This window comes from Balaenoptera acutorostrata, chromosome 10 (assembly GCF_949987535.1).
Source record: "Balaenoptera acutorostrata chromosome 10, mBalAcu1.1, whole genome shotgun sequence".
NCBI classification, from domain to species: domain Eukaryota; kingdom Metazoa; phylum Chordata; class Mammalia; order Artiodactyla; family Balaenopteridae; genus Balaenoptera; species Balaenoptera acutorostrata.
The window spans coordinates 42,977,207-42,994,138 of NC_080073.1; the positions used below are offsets into that span (position 1 = coordinate 42,977,207).

The window sequence follows — 16,932 nt, forward strand, 5'->3', positions numbered from 1 at the left end:
CCAGTAACATGAGACAAGTATCATGGTGGTGGAAAGGCCAAGGCCCTTGTAATCCTGACTCTGCTCCTTACTAGCTGTGTGACCAACGGAAGTCACTTAACTTCCCTGAGCCTCAACTTCCTTTTCTACAAAACTGGGATAATAACACGCCTGTCCTGGTGGATAAGATTAAGTAAGATGACATACTTAGAGTGCCTGCGAGTCCGTGGGCTCAATAAGTAGTAGCTGGTATTGCTAGGGTGGAACTTTCTGTGAAGAGTGGGAAGGAGGGGGACACACCAGTCAGGCAATGTTGGCCACTGCCATATTTGGCTCCTGAACCAGCCCCCTTGTTGGGCAAGAAGGCGTATGCAAATATCCCCCGTGGGCAGCCTGTGCTCTCACCCCGACAGGACTCAGCATGTCAGTGCACCCCAGAAATGAATCCCCAACAGGAGGGTGTCAGGTGGGGGTGTCCCTCCTCCTCTGGAGTTGTGGAGGGGATGCTGGATTCCAACACGAGGAAGTGGAGTCTGCAGTAAGAAGCCTGGAAATCTGAATAAGGGCTGTAACTTAGATAACAATATTGTATCAGTGTTCATTTCCCAACCTTGATAATAGTGCTCTGCTTCTGTGAGAAAATGTCCTTGCTTTCAGGAAACACACTGAAATATTTAGGGGTAAAGGGGCATCACGTCTGCATTTCACTGTCAAACGGTTCAGGAAAAAAATAGAAGGATAAGCAAATATGGGAAAACATTAATATTTGTGGAATCTGGATGAAGGGTATACAGGAATTCTTGCAACTTTTCTGTAAGTGGGAAATCCAATGAAATATAAAGTTATTTAATTTTAAAAAGGCAGCAGCAGTCAGGGGTTCCTTCGTCCCACCTCTTCTTTTCCTCCTCCCCCTCCTCTGCGCCCAGCTCGCCATCCTTCACCACCTCCCTACTCGCCTCCTTCTAAGCAACCTCTCCCTGGGATCCGGCCGGGCTCCTGGATTCCCCACCCCTCGGACCTGGCACAGACCGCAGCCACTCTCCGCCAAGCTGCACCCACTTTATTTGCAAGAGGAGGCCCCCAGCGCGCGGAGTCGGGGATGCGGGGCGGGAAGGTCCCACGGCCCCTCTTCCGGGGCTCAAGATCCCACCCTCCCCTGGCCCCGCCCCCGGACTCTGCCCCCGCCCCCGCCCCTCTCGGCCCGCTAGACGATGGCGAACTGGCAGACGTAGGGCAAGTTGTCCCGGCAGCGCTTGTCGAACCACTTGCCGTTGGCCGCACCGGACAGGGCAGCGCAGTTCTCGACCTTGCCGCCGTCAGGCTGTGCGGTGATCTCTGTCTCCCAGTTCTTGTAGGTGATATGGCCGCCAGTCATGTCCACCCAGGCGCCTTCGTTCGCCATGTCGTTGAAGCCCAGCCAGACCTCGGCCTCGCTGCCCACACTCTGGCTCAGGTACTCGTACAGGGCGTCGTTCTCGGAGCCCGTATGCGGGGTGCCCAGGGTGCCCCCTCGCGAGATGCAGTCCTCGCTCGCCTCGTGGAAGGTCTTCGCCTGGACGAAGGCCAGAAAGCACTTCATGTGCACCTTGGTACCCTTCAGGCAGACTGGGGGGGAGGGGGGGAAATGGACGTCACCCAAAGTCTCCGGTTCCGGAGCCAAGAGCCAACCGCCAGGGGCAGTCACACCATCCTCCATCCCATCCCTGTACATCCTGTCCTCCATGGACAGGCTTCAGACCCAGGCCAGAGGGCCGTGCTGTGGTGGGCACTGATGCACATCTCAGATCCCCATTCAAGAGGTGGTGGAGCCCCTGCTGCTGGGAGTGAGGTCAGCCCCCTCAGCTGCACACGGCCCCTCCCTCAAGGTCACACCCCTCTCCTGGGTGCCCCATCCAGTGCCCAGGGGAAGAGGTAGGGTCATCTCTCCCCCAAGCAGGATAAGTCTGAAGGGGCCTTTTAGCTTGGAGGCTCCACAGGGTGGCAGAGGCTGGCCTTGGGCCTGTGTTGCTACTCAGCTCCCCCTCTGCCCAATCTGCTTCCAACCCCTCCTTCCCTTCACAGTTGGGACCCCGGGCTCTCCCTAATAAATAAACTCCATCTCAGAGTGGGCTTCCCGGGGAGCCCAGGCGGAGCCACCTGCTCTGATCTTCCTCCAGCCCCATCCTCCCTAAGATCAAGAAGCTGCAGGGCCAGGGGACATCCCTACCCAGAGCCTAGACCACACTCCAGGTACCCAGGACCCCAAAGCCCTGCCCCAGGGGCCCAAGCAAGCTCCCAGAGTCTGCCAGGGGCCTCTTCTGGGGCGGCGACTGGGAGGATGGAGCTGAGACGGGCAAGCCCTCGGGACAGAAGTGATGGCCCAGGCGGTGGGCCAGGGGCTAGCTCTCTCAGGCATGGAACTCGAGTCCAAGATTCTAAATTTGAATCTGGTCTCAAAGGTTGTGATGAAGGTATATATTTGGTCAGCTTAGGAGCATAGAATGTTTTTACTTAGCAGTTTGGGGTTTTTTTTGTTTTTAATATTTATTTATTTATTTGGCTGCGCCGGGTCTTAGTTGCGGCACACGGGATCTTCGTTGCGGCATGCGGGATCTAGTTCCCTGACCAGGGATTGAACCCAGGCCCCCTGCATTGGAAGCATGGAGTCTTAACCACTGGACCACCAGGGAAGTCCCAGCAGTTTGTTCTTCAGCTGGGTTTGTAACTTAAATGTTTAGGCAGTTGGGGTACATGCCTCCATTTGTCCTCTTGCTCCTGACCCCAAAAGTGTTAGGGGCGGGTCTGCACTCCACCCCACCCCCATCCCCTCACTCACTCACCCTCTCACTCAGTTGCTTTCACTTAACACACATCTCCATGTCCCCGTGAGCACCTGGCACTCCTGGAATTCTGAACTCCGGGCCTGCAGCATCACAGAGGTGTCTTTACTCACAGATGCCGTCCCAAGGCAGGCAGCCCTACCGCGTGCTATCCTGCAGCTCATCCTAGCCGGGTTTCATTGCCCTTCCCAGCCTGGCGCCACACTGCCTTTCCTTCCTGCTGGGGACACTGACACGCCACCAAGACCCCCTTGGGGTGAAGGATTGACTACCCCAGCTGCTGGGAGCGCTGCTGGGAGACAACTCTTAACTCTCAGCCCCTTTGGGGATTGCATCAGCGGAAGACAGCCCCCTCCCCCATGGTGTGCCCCCTTCCCAGAGCAGCCTGCACCCAGTGACTGGCCCATGAGCCCTCTTGCCCCACCTCAGGACAGCTCTGAAGGGCCCTCCCGTCGTCAGGGCTCCCTCTGCAGTTGGCTGAGGCTTTCGTTGAGACGCGCAGGGCACTCTTCCCACTCCTGCGTCCTTCTGTCTCTTCCCTTCCCTGGGTGCTGATCCTGGGTGTGCTCCCTAATAAACCTCCTGCAGGCTAAACTCCACCTCGGGGCCGCTTCTTGGGAACCCCACCTGCAACACTCCCTCCAACATAGTTAGTCCTCAATAAGTATCAGTTCTCAGTGCCTTACCATCGTTACTGACATTTTGTCACTCTGGCCTATTCATGATCCCGTTGATTCTTGCTGGCCTTCCATAGCTTTGCTCCTACCATGCCCTCTGCTTGGAATCCTTCTTTATCTTCCTACACATGCGGGTTCCAGTGAATACATTGATTTCATGAATATATTGAGGCTCCCAGAGCAGGACTACGGCTGGGTCATCTCTGCCTCCTTGTGCCTGGCAGAGGCTCGCTGGGGGAGGACCTCATGTGTGTTTGCTGATTGGGGGAGGGAAGGGGCAGATGGCGGGAGGGGAGGGTTGCTCCCCTAACCCCTGATTCTCTCACCTCTTCAGTTAGGTCAGGAGAACTCAGGAGTGCTTTGTGTGGGGTTACTGACAAGGTGATTTGCAGGTAGTGGTAGTAAAGGAGAGGGTGATGAGAGGGAGAAGGTCCCCAAGGAGGCCAGGAGCCTGTGAACCTCCTGGGAATCAGCAGACATGGAGGGGGTGTTTAGTTCTTCATATGCCATGGACTTTGCACGGGGAGGTCCCCACCACATCACCCACCTCAGGAGGCAAGTGGCATCTGGGTTGCATGGTCTTGGCACAAGCACAAAGCTTAGACATGAGACCTTAGAGCTTGCCCTGCAAGTCCACCCCCAGCCCTTCGACTTTACAGATGAGGAAACTGAGGCCCCGAACAACACTGTGCTCATTTTAAACATTCCCCCATGTGTTAAGTATTATTGTTAGTCTGTATTCTGTGTTCTCCAGGGCAAGGTCACGAAGAAGTAGGTGAGTTTTGAGATGTGTGGAAAATAGAGACAACATGAAAGGAACTTGGTGGAGAGAAAGAGAACAGGTTGCCCAGGCAGGCTGGCCAGGCAGTGCTAGGGCAGGTGGCTACGAGCTGTGTCCCCGGGCTCTGCAGCCGTGTATTTTGTCCATCCTGGCTTAGCTGGTTCGTGCAGGGCCAGGAAGACCAAAGCCCACCTTTCCTCACACCCAGCACGCACCAGGCAGGCTGCTTCCATTCCCATCCTAAACTGCACTAACTAGCCAGGTGGGTGTGGCAAAACCAGAACCTCTCTATGCCTCAGTTCCCCTCTTTAAAATAGGGGTGATAAATCCTGCCTCAGCATAATGATGATTAAGAGTGGCAGCCTCAGCAAAGCTGCGGACACAGGGAATGAGGCTCACGCCCTGTAGGGCTGTGGGGGCTGGCTGAGCGGAGGGTCTCCTGGGGTTCGTTAGGGTTGCCTCTGCTCCATGAGCGCTGCAGGGCTCGCACTTCCAGTGGGCGGTAATGGATTCTTGTGGGAGAGCTTGTTGTCCTTTTGGGACATTGCTGCTTCCACACATCAGGGGATCTTCCTGAGAGAAGCAGGCTGAGGAGGGGGCTCCTTGAATCCAGTGCCCTGGACTACAGGGGCCAGCCAGGGCCCTGGTGCTGGCTCGAGGCTACAGGTGGGTTGCTGGCTGCTGGCCTGAGCCCCTCTGTCTGATGTACCCCTGCCTGGAGAGGCCACCACGTGCACTCACCCGTCTGCAGGGCCTGCTGCTCTTTCAGCAGGGCCACCTCCTGGGCCAGGCTGTCCAGCTGGGTCTTGAGCTCCTCAAGCATCTTCGGGCTCACGGCATCTAGGATGAAGTCAGAAGGAAGTGGGGACAATCACAAACACATGAGAAAGGCAGTAGGGGTTGGGGCAGGGCAGGGACTGGGAGGGGTGGACCACTGTCAGCCACAAGGGCACGAGGGAAACGACTCCCCTCGACCTTGATGTCTTGGCATACTCTCCCTCTCCCTGTCCCTGCCGGTGGTAGTCTAAGTGATCGCTCGTGATTTTCCTTCTGCCGGGGGACCAGCCTTCACTTGCTCTTGCTAAAGTGAGACCTGTACTGCATTGTTTAGGAGAGCTGCTGGGATCAGATGGGGTTGGGATTGGCAGGAGCGGGGTGGAGGGTGCAGACAGCTCCTTCGGTGACACCCAACCACCCTCCCAGCTCTAGAGGAGAACAGAGCACAGGAAGCAGGACCAGGGGCCCTTGAGACCTCCCAGATTCACTTCCCCAGGCTGGAGGAACAAGACACAGACCAGCAGGGCAGGTGCTCGGCCTGGGGCTGTGTGCAGCAGCACAGGTGAACGTGTGTACAGGCTCTGAGGTTGCATGCATGTGGGTGACCTGGGCAAGTTCCACAGCCTCCCTGAATCCATTGTCCTCATCTGTAAAATGGGATGATAACAGCCCCACCTCCAAAGACTCTGAAGAAGAGTAAAGACTAAGAGAAAGCGTGTGACCAGTGCTGGGCTCACTGTCAGCCCTGTGACGTGGGTAATGTGTCTCTCCTATACCACCACCAATTCACAGACGGGAAACTGAGACCAGACTGAAGCAACTCGCCTGAACTGGCAGAGCCAGCAGCCCGAACCCGAGTCTGCATGGCTCCAAGCTTGTTCTCCCCACGTCCGTGATGGCAGCAGGTTCCTAATGTGAGCGTTCCTGAACACAAAGGCCCGTTTGGAGCCAGTTATGCATGAGAGGCAGATGTGAAATGTCTTTCTCTGTGTGTGTAAGTTGAGAGCTAAGTGGGTGGACCCCAGTCTTTCTGAAATCCCAGGAGCTTCAGGAACGGCTGAGCTCAGCTTGGGTAGAGGGTGAGGAAGCGCTTCCATGGTCCATTTGGCTGTGCCTGCATAAAGTCCACGGTATGAGGGGTGAAGTCAGACCTTTGTCCACCCCAGATTCCTTTGCAGGGGAATCGCAGGAAACGTGAGCAAGAAACATACTGGCATATATAGAAATTCATGATGTAACTTACCAAATATGAGGAAATTAACACCCAGATGAGCAAGGCAAAAAAGGGAATGTTTGGGGCTGGCAAACTAGCCTGACTGGGTTATGTGTACCTCACAGTGGGCCTCTGCCTCAGTGGTTCACAGCAGCTCTGTACTGAGTCCCGTGATGCACCAGCACAGGGCACCATGTAAAGTTGTGAAAGTTGGGTACTGCACAAGGGCACTCAGCTGAGGGGACAGGTGGGGGCCCATGTCCAGCCCCTAAGCCTTGCCCTGGCTGTGCTGTTTGACCACACCAGAGAAAGGGATGCTCTTCTATAATTTGTCAGCTCAGAGGGGGGAGCCTTTTGTGATTTGCACCAAGGTGCCCGGGTGTATGAGGGGCCCTCCAGGGACTGGCCAAGGAGCAAGGTGCTAACAGAACTCCACTGAGGAAGGCGTGGGAGTTGGGTGTTTCTACAGCTCTGGGCTAGGAGTCGGAGCCCTTGTGCTTGCTGCCCCTCACTCTGAGCCTCAGATTCCTGATGCATGTTATTGAAATGGATGCCCTCAGGTCCTCAGGTCCCTGTTCTAAGAGTCTGTGACCCCCTGTGAGGCCATCCTCCCCATACCGGGAGCTCCTCTGCCCGGTACGGCCACATGGCCCCTGGAGCTCCAGCCGCCCAAGCCCTCCCTGCCTCACGTCTGGCAGACCCCCATACAGCTGGCTCAGGCCACACCCCACACCAGGGGCAGATGAGCTCCCAGAAGCAGCCTGGGCTCTTCCCCTTCTCATCCCACCCTGGGGGCCAGCATGGGGGCATAGCACATGCTGTCCTTTCCTCCCCTCGTCCATCCTGCCAGCTTGTTCTCCACCACTCAGCGGGCACTGAGGGGTCTCCTTGGGCACGACTGTCCCTCCTCCGGACACCCTCCCCCACTTTTGTGCACTGGCCCCTATGACTAGGTTGTTCCTTTGATTCCCAGTCCTGGCTGCTCCCAGGAATCACTGGAGACTGGTGGGAAAGGCAGATGCTGGGGCCCATTCCAGGCCCCTGATCCAGCATTTCTGGGGGTGGGTCCCAGGTGCCTGGATTTTAATGTATTTCCCAGATGATGCTGATGATTACTGAGGGAGAACCACCGTGGTTCTCAAATTGGTTCACATCTTAAGATCAGGGATGCTGATTGTCTGCTAGAGTGTTCAGCACGTATACTGGCCCCTGCCTGGAGAAAGAGCTCTGTAAGCATGTGTGGTGTAGGTGGGCAGCAGGTCGAAGGAAGAAACACCAACCTGCAGTGGGTTTCAGCAAGAGGCAGGGCTGGACAGGACACTCCACTCTTGCTCTGTCAGCTGTTCTGTGGGCCTCCAGAGTCCTGAACCTCCATGGGCCACCTCCATGGGGACCACATGGAGCTAGGGTTCAAGTGTGACAGCTGCAGAGGACCAGGGCATTGTCTGGTTTGACCTTCTTGTCCATATGATCAAATACATGATTTACATGATTAAATAAATACATACTAAATCTTTGGTAAACTTGAGAAATTAGCAACTATTTTCCACATGCAAAAATTCTGTTATTTGCCTTTGGAACTGTGTATCCTTTACAAAGAACATCCATGGTGGCAATTTCAGCTAACGTTCGTGGACACACCATGCATGCTGTGAGTCTTCTTTTTTTAAATGAACGTTTTGTAAAAGGTAATATAGCCATATAACTTTTAAAAACCCAAACAGTTCTAAACGTCAAAGTCTCCTTCCCAATCAGGTCTGCCCTTAGCTCCCTAGTTTTTCTTCCCAGAGGTAATCACTGTTACTAACTCTTGTGGATCCTTCCAGAAAATTCTATGCATATACAAGTAAATATATATTTTTATATAAGTCCCTTTTTCAAAACCAGTGTCAGCATAGTATCCATTCAAAGTATTGAACTTTTTGTTGTTTACTTTATGAACTGAACCTTGGGGATTATTTCCTATCAGCACCCAGATCTGCCCATTCTGTGTTGCAGGCCTGTGGGTCTCCATGGTCCTAATGTGCCCTTATGTACATCGTCCGTGACCAGTGGGCAGCTGTCCATTTACAGAAGAGGCTCAGAGAGGGGCCTGAGGGTGGCCCATACCCCTCTGCCTTGCCTTTTCTGTACTCTTGGCCCCAGCCACCTGTTTCTCTGCTTAATCAGCACTCTCATCCCCTGAACTCTCTCTCCTTGCTTTGGAGCCCTGTGCGGGGTGACAGCCCGGTTCATTGCCATGGCATTTCACTAATGTTGTCTCAAAACAGCCCGCGGTGACCTCACTGCAGGCAGGGCTCCAAGGGCAGGCCTTGCTGAGGCCAAGGCAACCCAAGGACACCCCAAACCCAGAGGCAACAGAGGGAGAGCAAAGCTGCCTCCACTGTCCTAGTTTGGGTTTGAACATTTTTATTTCCTTGAGGCTGTGATACACTATAGAACTAAGAATTAACTTGTTCCTTCCCCGCCCCCACTGTGCATCAAGTATATCTTATGTTCCAGACACTTCACATGTTTTCTATCATTAAATCCTCACAACCAGCGTTGTGAGCAAATGTCACAATCCCTATTTTACAGTTGAGAAACCTGAGGTTTGGAGATGACAAGGCAAAGCCTGCCAACATTCCTGATGAGAGTCGGACATGTCCAGACTTCTGAGCCAAAGGTTTGATTTCTGTAAAATATTAGGGTGGTGGGGGAGTGGATGTCAGTTTAGGTGATGTGGAAGCTTCTTTCCGATTCTAAGAGCCAGTGACTCTTACAGTTTTGACAACTGCCCCTGCTGCTGGAGGACTCTCCCAGGTCCCAAGGGGTACTTCACTGAAGTTCCCTGGACTCATGGAGAGGGAAAGTGAAGGAGGGGAAGGAGAGTGAGGACCTGCAAAGGAGAGGGCGACCAGCTCCCTGGGGGATGGGGAGGGGCCCCACCCCCCTCCTTACCTTTCTTAACATTTGCAGCCTTCTTGACCTTGGAGGTAGGTGTCTCAGCAGTGACCTGGGTCAGGAGGGAGAAGAGGCAGAGGAGCAAGTAGGGCCCCCAAAGCTCCATGCTGCTGCACCGGCTGGGGCTGCTGCTGCCGCCGCCTACAGTGGACCTGGGTCAGAGAGCACTGGCGGCTGTGGTCTGGGCTGCACGTCTTAAGGCAACTGCCACGACAACCTCTGTCCAGGAAACCCTCCCAGAGTTGGCTGTGGGAGTGCCAAAAACAAAAAACAAACAAAAAAAACGCTTGCAAAAGGAGGAAGCCCTTGGAGCCACAGAGGCTCGCTGCCCGGGGAACACCCACCCAGCATCCTGGCCCCGCCTTCTAAAACAGAGTCATTATTTTCTAGGATTCTGAAAAATGCACGCTAGTTGTCATAGCTCACATCTGCTGAGCAGTTACCTTGGGCAGGCGCTGGGTCATACTTTTCCCTGGCCTCGTGGAGGCCTCACACCAGCAATATGAGGGAAGTGCTGTCATTTCCCCATTTTACAGTTGAGGAAACTGAGGCTCAGTGAGGTTAAGGGAACCCAAGCTACCCAGCTGTAAGGGGCAGTGCCAGTATTTGACCCCAAGCGGGGTGACTCCAGAATGGTCACACAATGATGTCTCCTTACAGAGTGAGCTGGTGCTGACTGCTCGATTGTCTAGAATGTTTGCTGTGATTCTTTTGTGGTTCTGTCTCTATGCACTTGATGTATCTTTGGTTAAAAATACAAGGGAGTCCTCTCCTTTTTTCACTTTCTGTTTCTCAACTATCCTGTCCTGAAGCAGAGGTGACCACGGTGGGAGAGGGGCAGCTGTGGTGCCCCAGAGTGGTGTCAGAGATGGAGCGGGGAGAAAAGAATGTCCCCGTGAGGAGCAGCGTGTGGTGCGGGGTGTCAGGGCACAGCAGGGCGGAGGGGGGCACCCCCCGGGGAGCAGAGGTCCTACATGGAGTGTTGGAGTCCAAGCGAGGAGAAGAGGTGGTCCGCATGAGAGAGCGGGTGGTGGCAGAGGTGAGAGAGTGGTTACATACAGGGGCACCCCATCGAATAAGTACATTTATTAAAGACCATGGGAGCCAGGTTTCTCATTGTCAGAAAAGGGAGGTACAAATACAGAGAGAAAACTAGAATGAATCCTGTGGTGTAGGATTAAAATTGGAGCTATCGGTGTGCAGTTGTGGACTTCGACACCTAAAGAGTAATCTATAAATGTCAATGGAAATGTGCGCATCAGTCTGCCAGCTGTCTGGGTGGAGCAGCAATGCCTCCAAAGCCTCGAGCACTCCTGGCATCCAAGTGCCACCTTCTGTAATAAATACAGCTTTCCACTAAAAGGAACCAGAGCACCTTGGAGAAATGGCTGGGGCAGGAAAAGTAGAAAATGAGCCCAGAACAAGTTGTTTTGCCAGAAAGCAAGGAATTGTTTAAAGAAGGATGGGAACGTGCCAGGACACAGAGCCAGCTTGAAGGAGCTTCTTGGGGCCAAAATCAGGGACAGTTGGAACATCAAAATAGTGACAGTAACAGCAAAACAGGAAATCATGAGCATACACAGATATAAATAAATAAGCGAATACACTGGAAGTCTGATGAGCAATGGGGTATTTTCATCATCTCAGATTACTTGCCCACAAAATACTTATTAATTACAAAGAGGAAAGAGTCACCTCGCAGTGGAGAAGCCGGGAAGATGTCACTTGAATGAAGTGACCAAAGTAAGCATCGTCAGTAATGGGCCAAATGGAGAGCCTGCAGCACGTGAGCCCCTGATGGGCTGCGGTGAGGAGCATGCGGCATCACCTCCGTGAGACTCCTGCCGAGGAAACACCACACTAGCCCAACTGAGGGGCTTTCTGCAAAACAACTGCCCAGCAATTTTCAAAACTGTCCAGGACATGTCTGAGGAACTGTTTCAGACTGAAGGAGATTGCAGGCACAGAGCAACAAACGCAACGTGTTTGGACCAGACCCTTCCGCTCTCATGGATGCCCTTGGGACAACTGGAGAAACTTGATGGGTCTGAGGAGCACGTGGCAAGGATGTACCCCTTGGATGTTACTGTCCAGTTTGGATGGTGTGTTGTGACTACGGAGGAGAGTGGCCTTGTCAGTAGGAAACATGCACTAAAGCACAACCTTTGGGCATCAGGTCGACAACTCACTCGAAAATGGCTCAGGGGAAAAATAGTCTTTGTACTGTAGTTGCAGATTTTCTGTGAGCTTTAGATTGTTCCAAAAGAAAATGCAGTGCTATGTAATTCAGGCTTTTCTTCCAGGGACCCGGCCTTGCCCCATCTGATTTGGGGAGGGATGTGTCTGCAGCCCAGCCTGGCTGACCTCCCCCTGTGGTCCCCAAGGGCAGGAGCCTGGGGCAGGCAGCAGGCACTCTGTGTGGCCCTTTCTGTCACATTCTCAGAGTGGGAGAGGGTTTTATATTCACAGCCGGCCCCTCAGTGGGACGGTTTAGGGCCGAGGATTATGCAACCTAACAGGCAGGGAGCCTTGCTTCCTGGAACTTTGGGTGGGTAGCACATGGCAAGAGAAAATTACGATTCTTTTTTTCTTTTTAAAGCTCCATTGCTTTCCTGATTTTCTCACCTCAGCTCTTTGGCAGCAGGGAAATGGGAGGAGTTTGTTTCCAAGTATGAGGCCAGGACAGGCCTGATTGTTGAGGCCATGCCCTGGCTATGCTGGGGAGGAGGTCCCAGAGAAGCTCTGCTGTGGCCGTTCAGAAACCCGGACCCCCCTGCTCTACGTGTCATCCCACAGGAGCCACACAGGAGCCAGGCCGTGTCAGGACCCGCCTGGAACTGTTCTTGCCCCGTCGGTCCCTCATTCACTTCACAATGTGCCCAGGCCTGTGTGAGGTCCTGGGAGTGCAATGTGAGGGGCCCTCTGTGCCAGTGGGACTGAGGTGGGCCTCAACAAAGGCAAGTGGCCCACCGTCCCTCAACCTTTGAGCTAAAAAGCAGATGGGAAGAGGCCACCTGGTTTAACCACCACTCGATATGGGCTGTCCTTTTCCACTGACCCTGTCAGATGTCTCCATGTGCTTGCTTAAATCCCTCCTGGGACGAGCAGCTCATTACTCTGCAAAGCAGCTGGTTCCATCATTAGACGCTCAGCTTGTTATAAAGTCCCCCTGTGGTGAGGCAGGCAGGCCTCCGAAACATCACCTTGTGGTCCCTGGCGCCGGCCTCTGGAGCAGTCATTTAAGAGGCCAGCAGATGTTTGCAACTGGCCTTCCCGTCCCTCTTTGACTGTCTCCTCTCCGTGTTCCTTCGCCGCTTCCTCCCAACTTTTCCTCTGAGATATGGTTCCTGGACTTTTTCATCTTCCCAAAATCACCTTTGGATAGAATTCTGCTTGTCCCTGTCCTCGCTGTGGTGTGCGTTTTCTCAAGCGGTCTGCCGTGGGCAGGGGCCTGTGCCTCCTGTGGTCCGAAGGGACACGCTGTTCAGAACCCACCTCTTTGTAGCCACCACGCCTCATTTGCTGCCAGTGGTAATAAGCTTATGGCCAGTAAGCCCCCGTGTCCTCTTGTCCACCCCCAGCTCTCCCTGGCCGGGTGAGAACCAGCACTGCAGGCACCTCCAGTGGACTCACCAGCAGCCCTGCTGAGGTCTATGGGTTTCATCGTCCCGGCGTAAAAGATCTTCTGGTGGCACCGTCCCGGAGGCCTCTGAACCAGCCGGTAGGGCAGCAAGCGGGGGTGGTTTCAGCCAGGAGAACGATGCTGGGTTAAGGTTCACAAATGACCCACCCTCAAGGAAAAGTCTGTGAGCTAACACACCACCCTCAGGGCCCAGTCTTTTCACATCAGTTTCCCTGCACAAAGAATCATCTTGACAATAAAGCCAGAGGCAGAAAAATCTGAAGAGAGCTCTAAAAGGCACATTTCAGGTTTCAAGTGGTTGTTTTTTCCCTCCAAAGCTGTTGGAAGTCTGAGTTATATAAAACAAGCTCTGGCCACCCCACCCATGTCAGCCCAAACAACATGAAAACTTCTGGCCCAACGTGGAACCATCCCCCACCCCTACTCTCTCCCTGCACAGATGTTTCCTTTTAGCTCCACTGGCCCTGTATCAACAGAAATGGGGCCCCGCCTATGGAGCAGAGAATTTCCACACTCTCCTCAAAGGTAAGAACATCCAGGGTGCACATCTCCAAGAATATTGCAAGGGCAGTCTTGGCCCTTAGTCAGAACCAAAGACAAATGGCCTGTTACCATGGTCTCAGTGACCGTCATTAGGAAAGTCATTTGCTCCTTTTTGAACCCTTTTTGACAACCTTGTTGTCATTCATTCAACAAGTATTGCCTCTGTCCTTGTGTGCCAGGCCCTGGGGCACACAGTACTGGGGGAGGCAATACCCCACCTAGACAAGTTCTTGGCTCCATGGGGCCACATTCCTTGTTGTTTTGTCCCTAAAGGTCAGCAGTATCCTAGTGGAAAGAGAACTGGGAGTCCTGGAGCTCAGACACCTGGCACTTGTGTCTTCTGGGGCAAGTTATTCAAGACCCAGATTCCGCTTTCATAAAATAGGGCAATAATCTCTGCCTACACAGTGGGATTCTTGTAAGGAGCATGTGGAGATCCTGTGTGTGAGGCAGCTGGGCCACCTGCAAAGGTGTGGGAAAGGAGGACTGGTGAGAGAAGCTGCATGGCCCTCAGAGATCCATGGCCTCTGTCCACCGCTTTACTCCTTCCACTCCAGGGCTGAGACAGTAGATGACCTGACTTGTAAATTTGGGAAGAGTAAGCTGGGCGTATGGCCGTTTTGCACTTAGCTGATGTCTTCAGCTGTAATAGCTCACACAGGAAGAAATAGAAAATCTGATTAGTTTTGTAGGATACTATAGATTTCCATCTGCCTTTTTGACACCTGTCCCTCCACCCCTCCACAAATGGCCTTAAAATTCAACAAATATAAACCCAGTTGTGCATTTAGGGATCCTGAAGTTTCCAAATTATCACACTAGCCCTGCACAACCTCACTAGTTAAGTTTTGCTGGTTTCTCTTTTTCCCCCCATGGAACTCCTCGTAGAGCCCATGTCCAGAATCTGCAGATGCCCCCAGGGAATGAAATGACTGGTGACAGACTGCTCCCTTCTAAAGCTCTCTCCCTTCTCTGGAATTTTTCAGAGAACAAGCTTTTGGTTTCATTGATTTTCTGATTTCAATTTCATTGATATCTATATTGCTCTAATTTTTTTTTAAGGAATTCCTTTATTTTTATTTATTTATTTTATTTTTTATTTTTGGCTGTGTTGGGTCTTCATTTCTGTGCGAGGGCTTTCTCTAGTTGCGGCAAGCGGGGGCCACTCTTCATCGCGGTGCGCGGGCCTCTCATTATTGCGGCCTTTCTTGTTGCGGAGCACAGGCTCCAGACGCGCAGGCTCAGTAGTTGTGGCTCACGGGCCTAGTTGCTCCGTGGCATGTGGGATCTTCCCAGACCAGGGCTCGAACCCGTGTCCCCTGCATTGGCAGGCAGATTCTCAACCACCGCGCCACCAGGGAAGCCCTGCTCTAATTTTTATTATTTCTTTTCCTCTGCTTACTTTGGATTTAATTTGCTCTTCTGGTTTCCTAAGGTGGAAGCTTAGATGATTGATTTTAGATCTTTCTTCTTTTCTAATACATGTATTCAAGGCTATAAATGTCCTTCTAAGCACTGCTATTGCTACAACCCACAAATTTTGATAAGTTGTGTTTTCGTTTTCATTTAGTTCAAAATACGTAATTTCACTTGAGATATCTTCTTTGACCCAGGTGTTATTTAGAAGTGTGTTGTTTAATCTCCAAGTGTTTTGGGATTTTCTGGCTATCTTTCTGTAATTGATTTCTAGTTTAATTCTATTGTGTTCTGAGAGCAGATCATTGTGATTTGTTTTATTAAATTTGTTAAGGTGCATTTTATGGTCCAGAATGTGGTCTATCTTGGTGAATGTTCCATGTGTGTATCCAGCTGTTGATGGATGCAGCAGTCTATAGATGTCCATTATGTCCAGTTGATTGATGGTGTTGGTGAGTCCAAATATGTCCTTACCTATTTCCTGCCTGCTCCATCTGTCCATTTCTGATAGAGGGGTGTTGACATCTCCAGTTATGATAGTGGATTCATGTATTTCTTCTTGCTCTTCTATCAGGTTTTACCTCATGTATTTTTTTTTTAAACATTTTTTTTTCTTGTCTGCGTTGGGTCTTTGTTGCTATGCGTGGGCTTTCTCTAGTTGTGGCGAGCGGGGCTACTCTTCATTATGGTGTGTGGGCTTCTCATTGCAGTGGCTTCTTGTTGCAGAGCACGAGCTCTAGGTGCACCTGTGCCTAGTAGTTGCAGCACGTGGGCTCAGTAGTTGCGGCACACGAGCTCAACAGTTGTGGCTCGCAGGCTTTAGAGCGCAGGCTCAGTAGTTGTGGTGCATGGGCTTAGTTGCTCCGTGGCATGTGGGATCTTCCCGGACCAGGGATAGAACCTGTGTCCCCTGCATTGGCAGGCGGATTCTTAACCACTGCACCAGTAGGGAAGTCCTACCTCATGTATTTTAATGCTCTGTTGTTAGGCATATACACATTACAGACTTTTATGTCCTCCTGGATAACTGACCCCTTTATCATTATGTAATGTTCCTCTTTATTCCTGATAACTTTCCTTGCTCTGAAGTCTTGTCTGTCCGAAATTAATATAGCTGCTCTAGCTTTCTTTTGATTAATGTTACCATGGTTTATCTTTCTTCCTCCATTTATTGATACTTTTAATCTATATGTCTCATATTTAAAGTAAGCTTCATATAGCTATATTAATTTCTCTGGATTTGCCTGTTGGTCTCTCTGATTTGGGGAGCAGTGGTTGCCCTGTGACCTCACTTCTCTTACAGATCTAAGAAGCATTGTTGCTTTTTCAGTTTATTCAATTCTGGTATCTCCTCCTCATTTACTTCAGGTGCTGGCCAGGTCCAACTTCAGGGGCTATCCCAGCAGTGAATTAGGACAGCTTCAGACCTCCTTGCTAGGACATTAAACCCCCTTTTCAGCCCTGGCCCTGGTCCAGCACCCTCAGATCCACTGCCACCTCTGTTTCCTTGGTACCTGCCAAGCCAGGTCTTGCAATTATTTTGATGAGTAATATCTTTCTTCCCATGGCAGGGACTGCATTTCCCTGCTCAGGATGGGCTGTAATCAGAGTCTAGTTATGGGTCTGGAGCCAATGAGGGAAGGTGGGGCAGAGGTTGACAAGTATCACCTCATGAGACATCTGCCTCAGTGTGGTCCTTGCATGGGAACTGGTATAGTGTTTCTTTTGGGAAATGGCTGCTCTCCTTTAGCTAGGGGTGGGGGCTTCTTCTGCCTGCCTAAAGCGTTCCGGGGAAAATGAGGGACCAAGATCCTGTCTTTATCCCAGGTCAGAGTCCCTTTCTTCCTGAGGAAAGCCCTGTCTCTGGCAAAGGAACCTGCCAAGGATGCACCTTCAGGCTCCTTTGCAGCTCTGCCATTCTTGCACAAGCAGTGATACTGGCATGAACTTCTTTATACTTCATGTTTTTACTCTCCTTTGGTTACATTTCCAGAAGTGGAGTTTTAGGTCAGCGGGCATGAAATTTTTAAGACTTTTAATATCCACTGCCAGATTATTTCCAAAAAGTTTTGAATAGCACAGATTTATGCTCGACTGGCAGTTTATTGAGCAAGATGCAAACTGCTGTCAGTATTCTAAAT

At 52.0% G+C, this 16,932-nt stretch overlaps 1 protein-coding gene across 1 annotated transcript; it reads right to left on the reverse strand.

Moving 5' to 3' along the window:
• Nucleotides 1-1,148: 1,148 nt before the first annotated feature.
• Nucleotides 1,149-9,442, reverse strand: CLEC3B (C-type lectin domain family 3 member B). Its single transcript, XM_007168885.3, has 3 exons — nt 9,187-9,442; nt 4,998-5,096; nt 1,149-1,584 (listed from the first exon to the last, which is right to left on the reverse strand). Exons 1-3 carry the CDS (start codon nt 9,293-9,295, stop codon nt 1,184-1,186), a joined length of 609 nt encoding a protein of 202 aa, XP_007168947.1. The 5' UTR covers nt 9,296-9,442; the 3' UTR covers nt 1,149-1,183.
• Nucleotides 9,443-16,932: the final 7,490 nt, after the last annotated feature.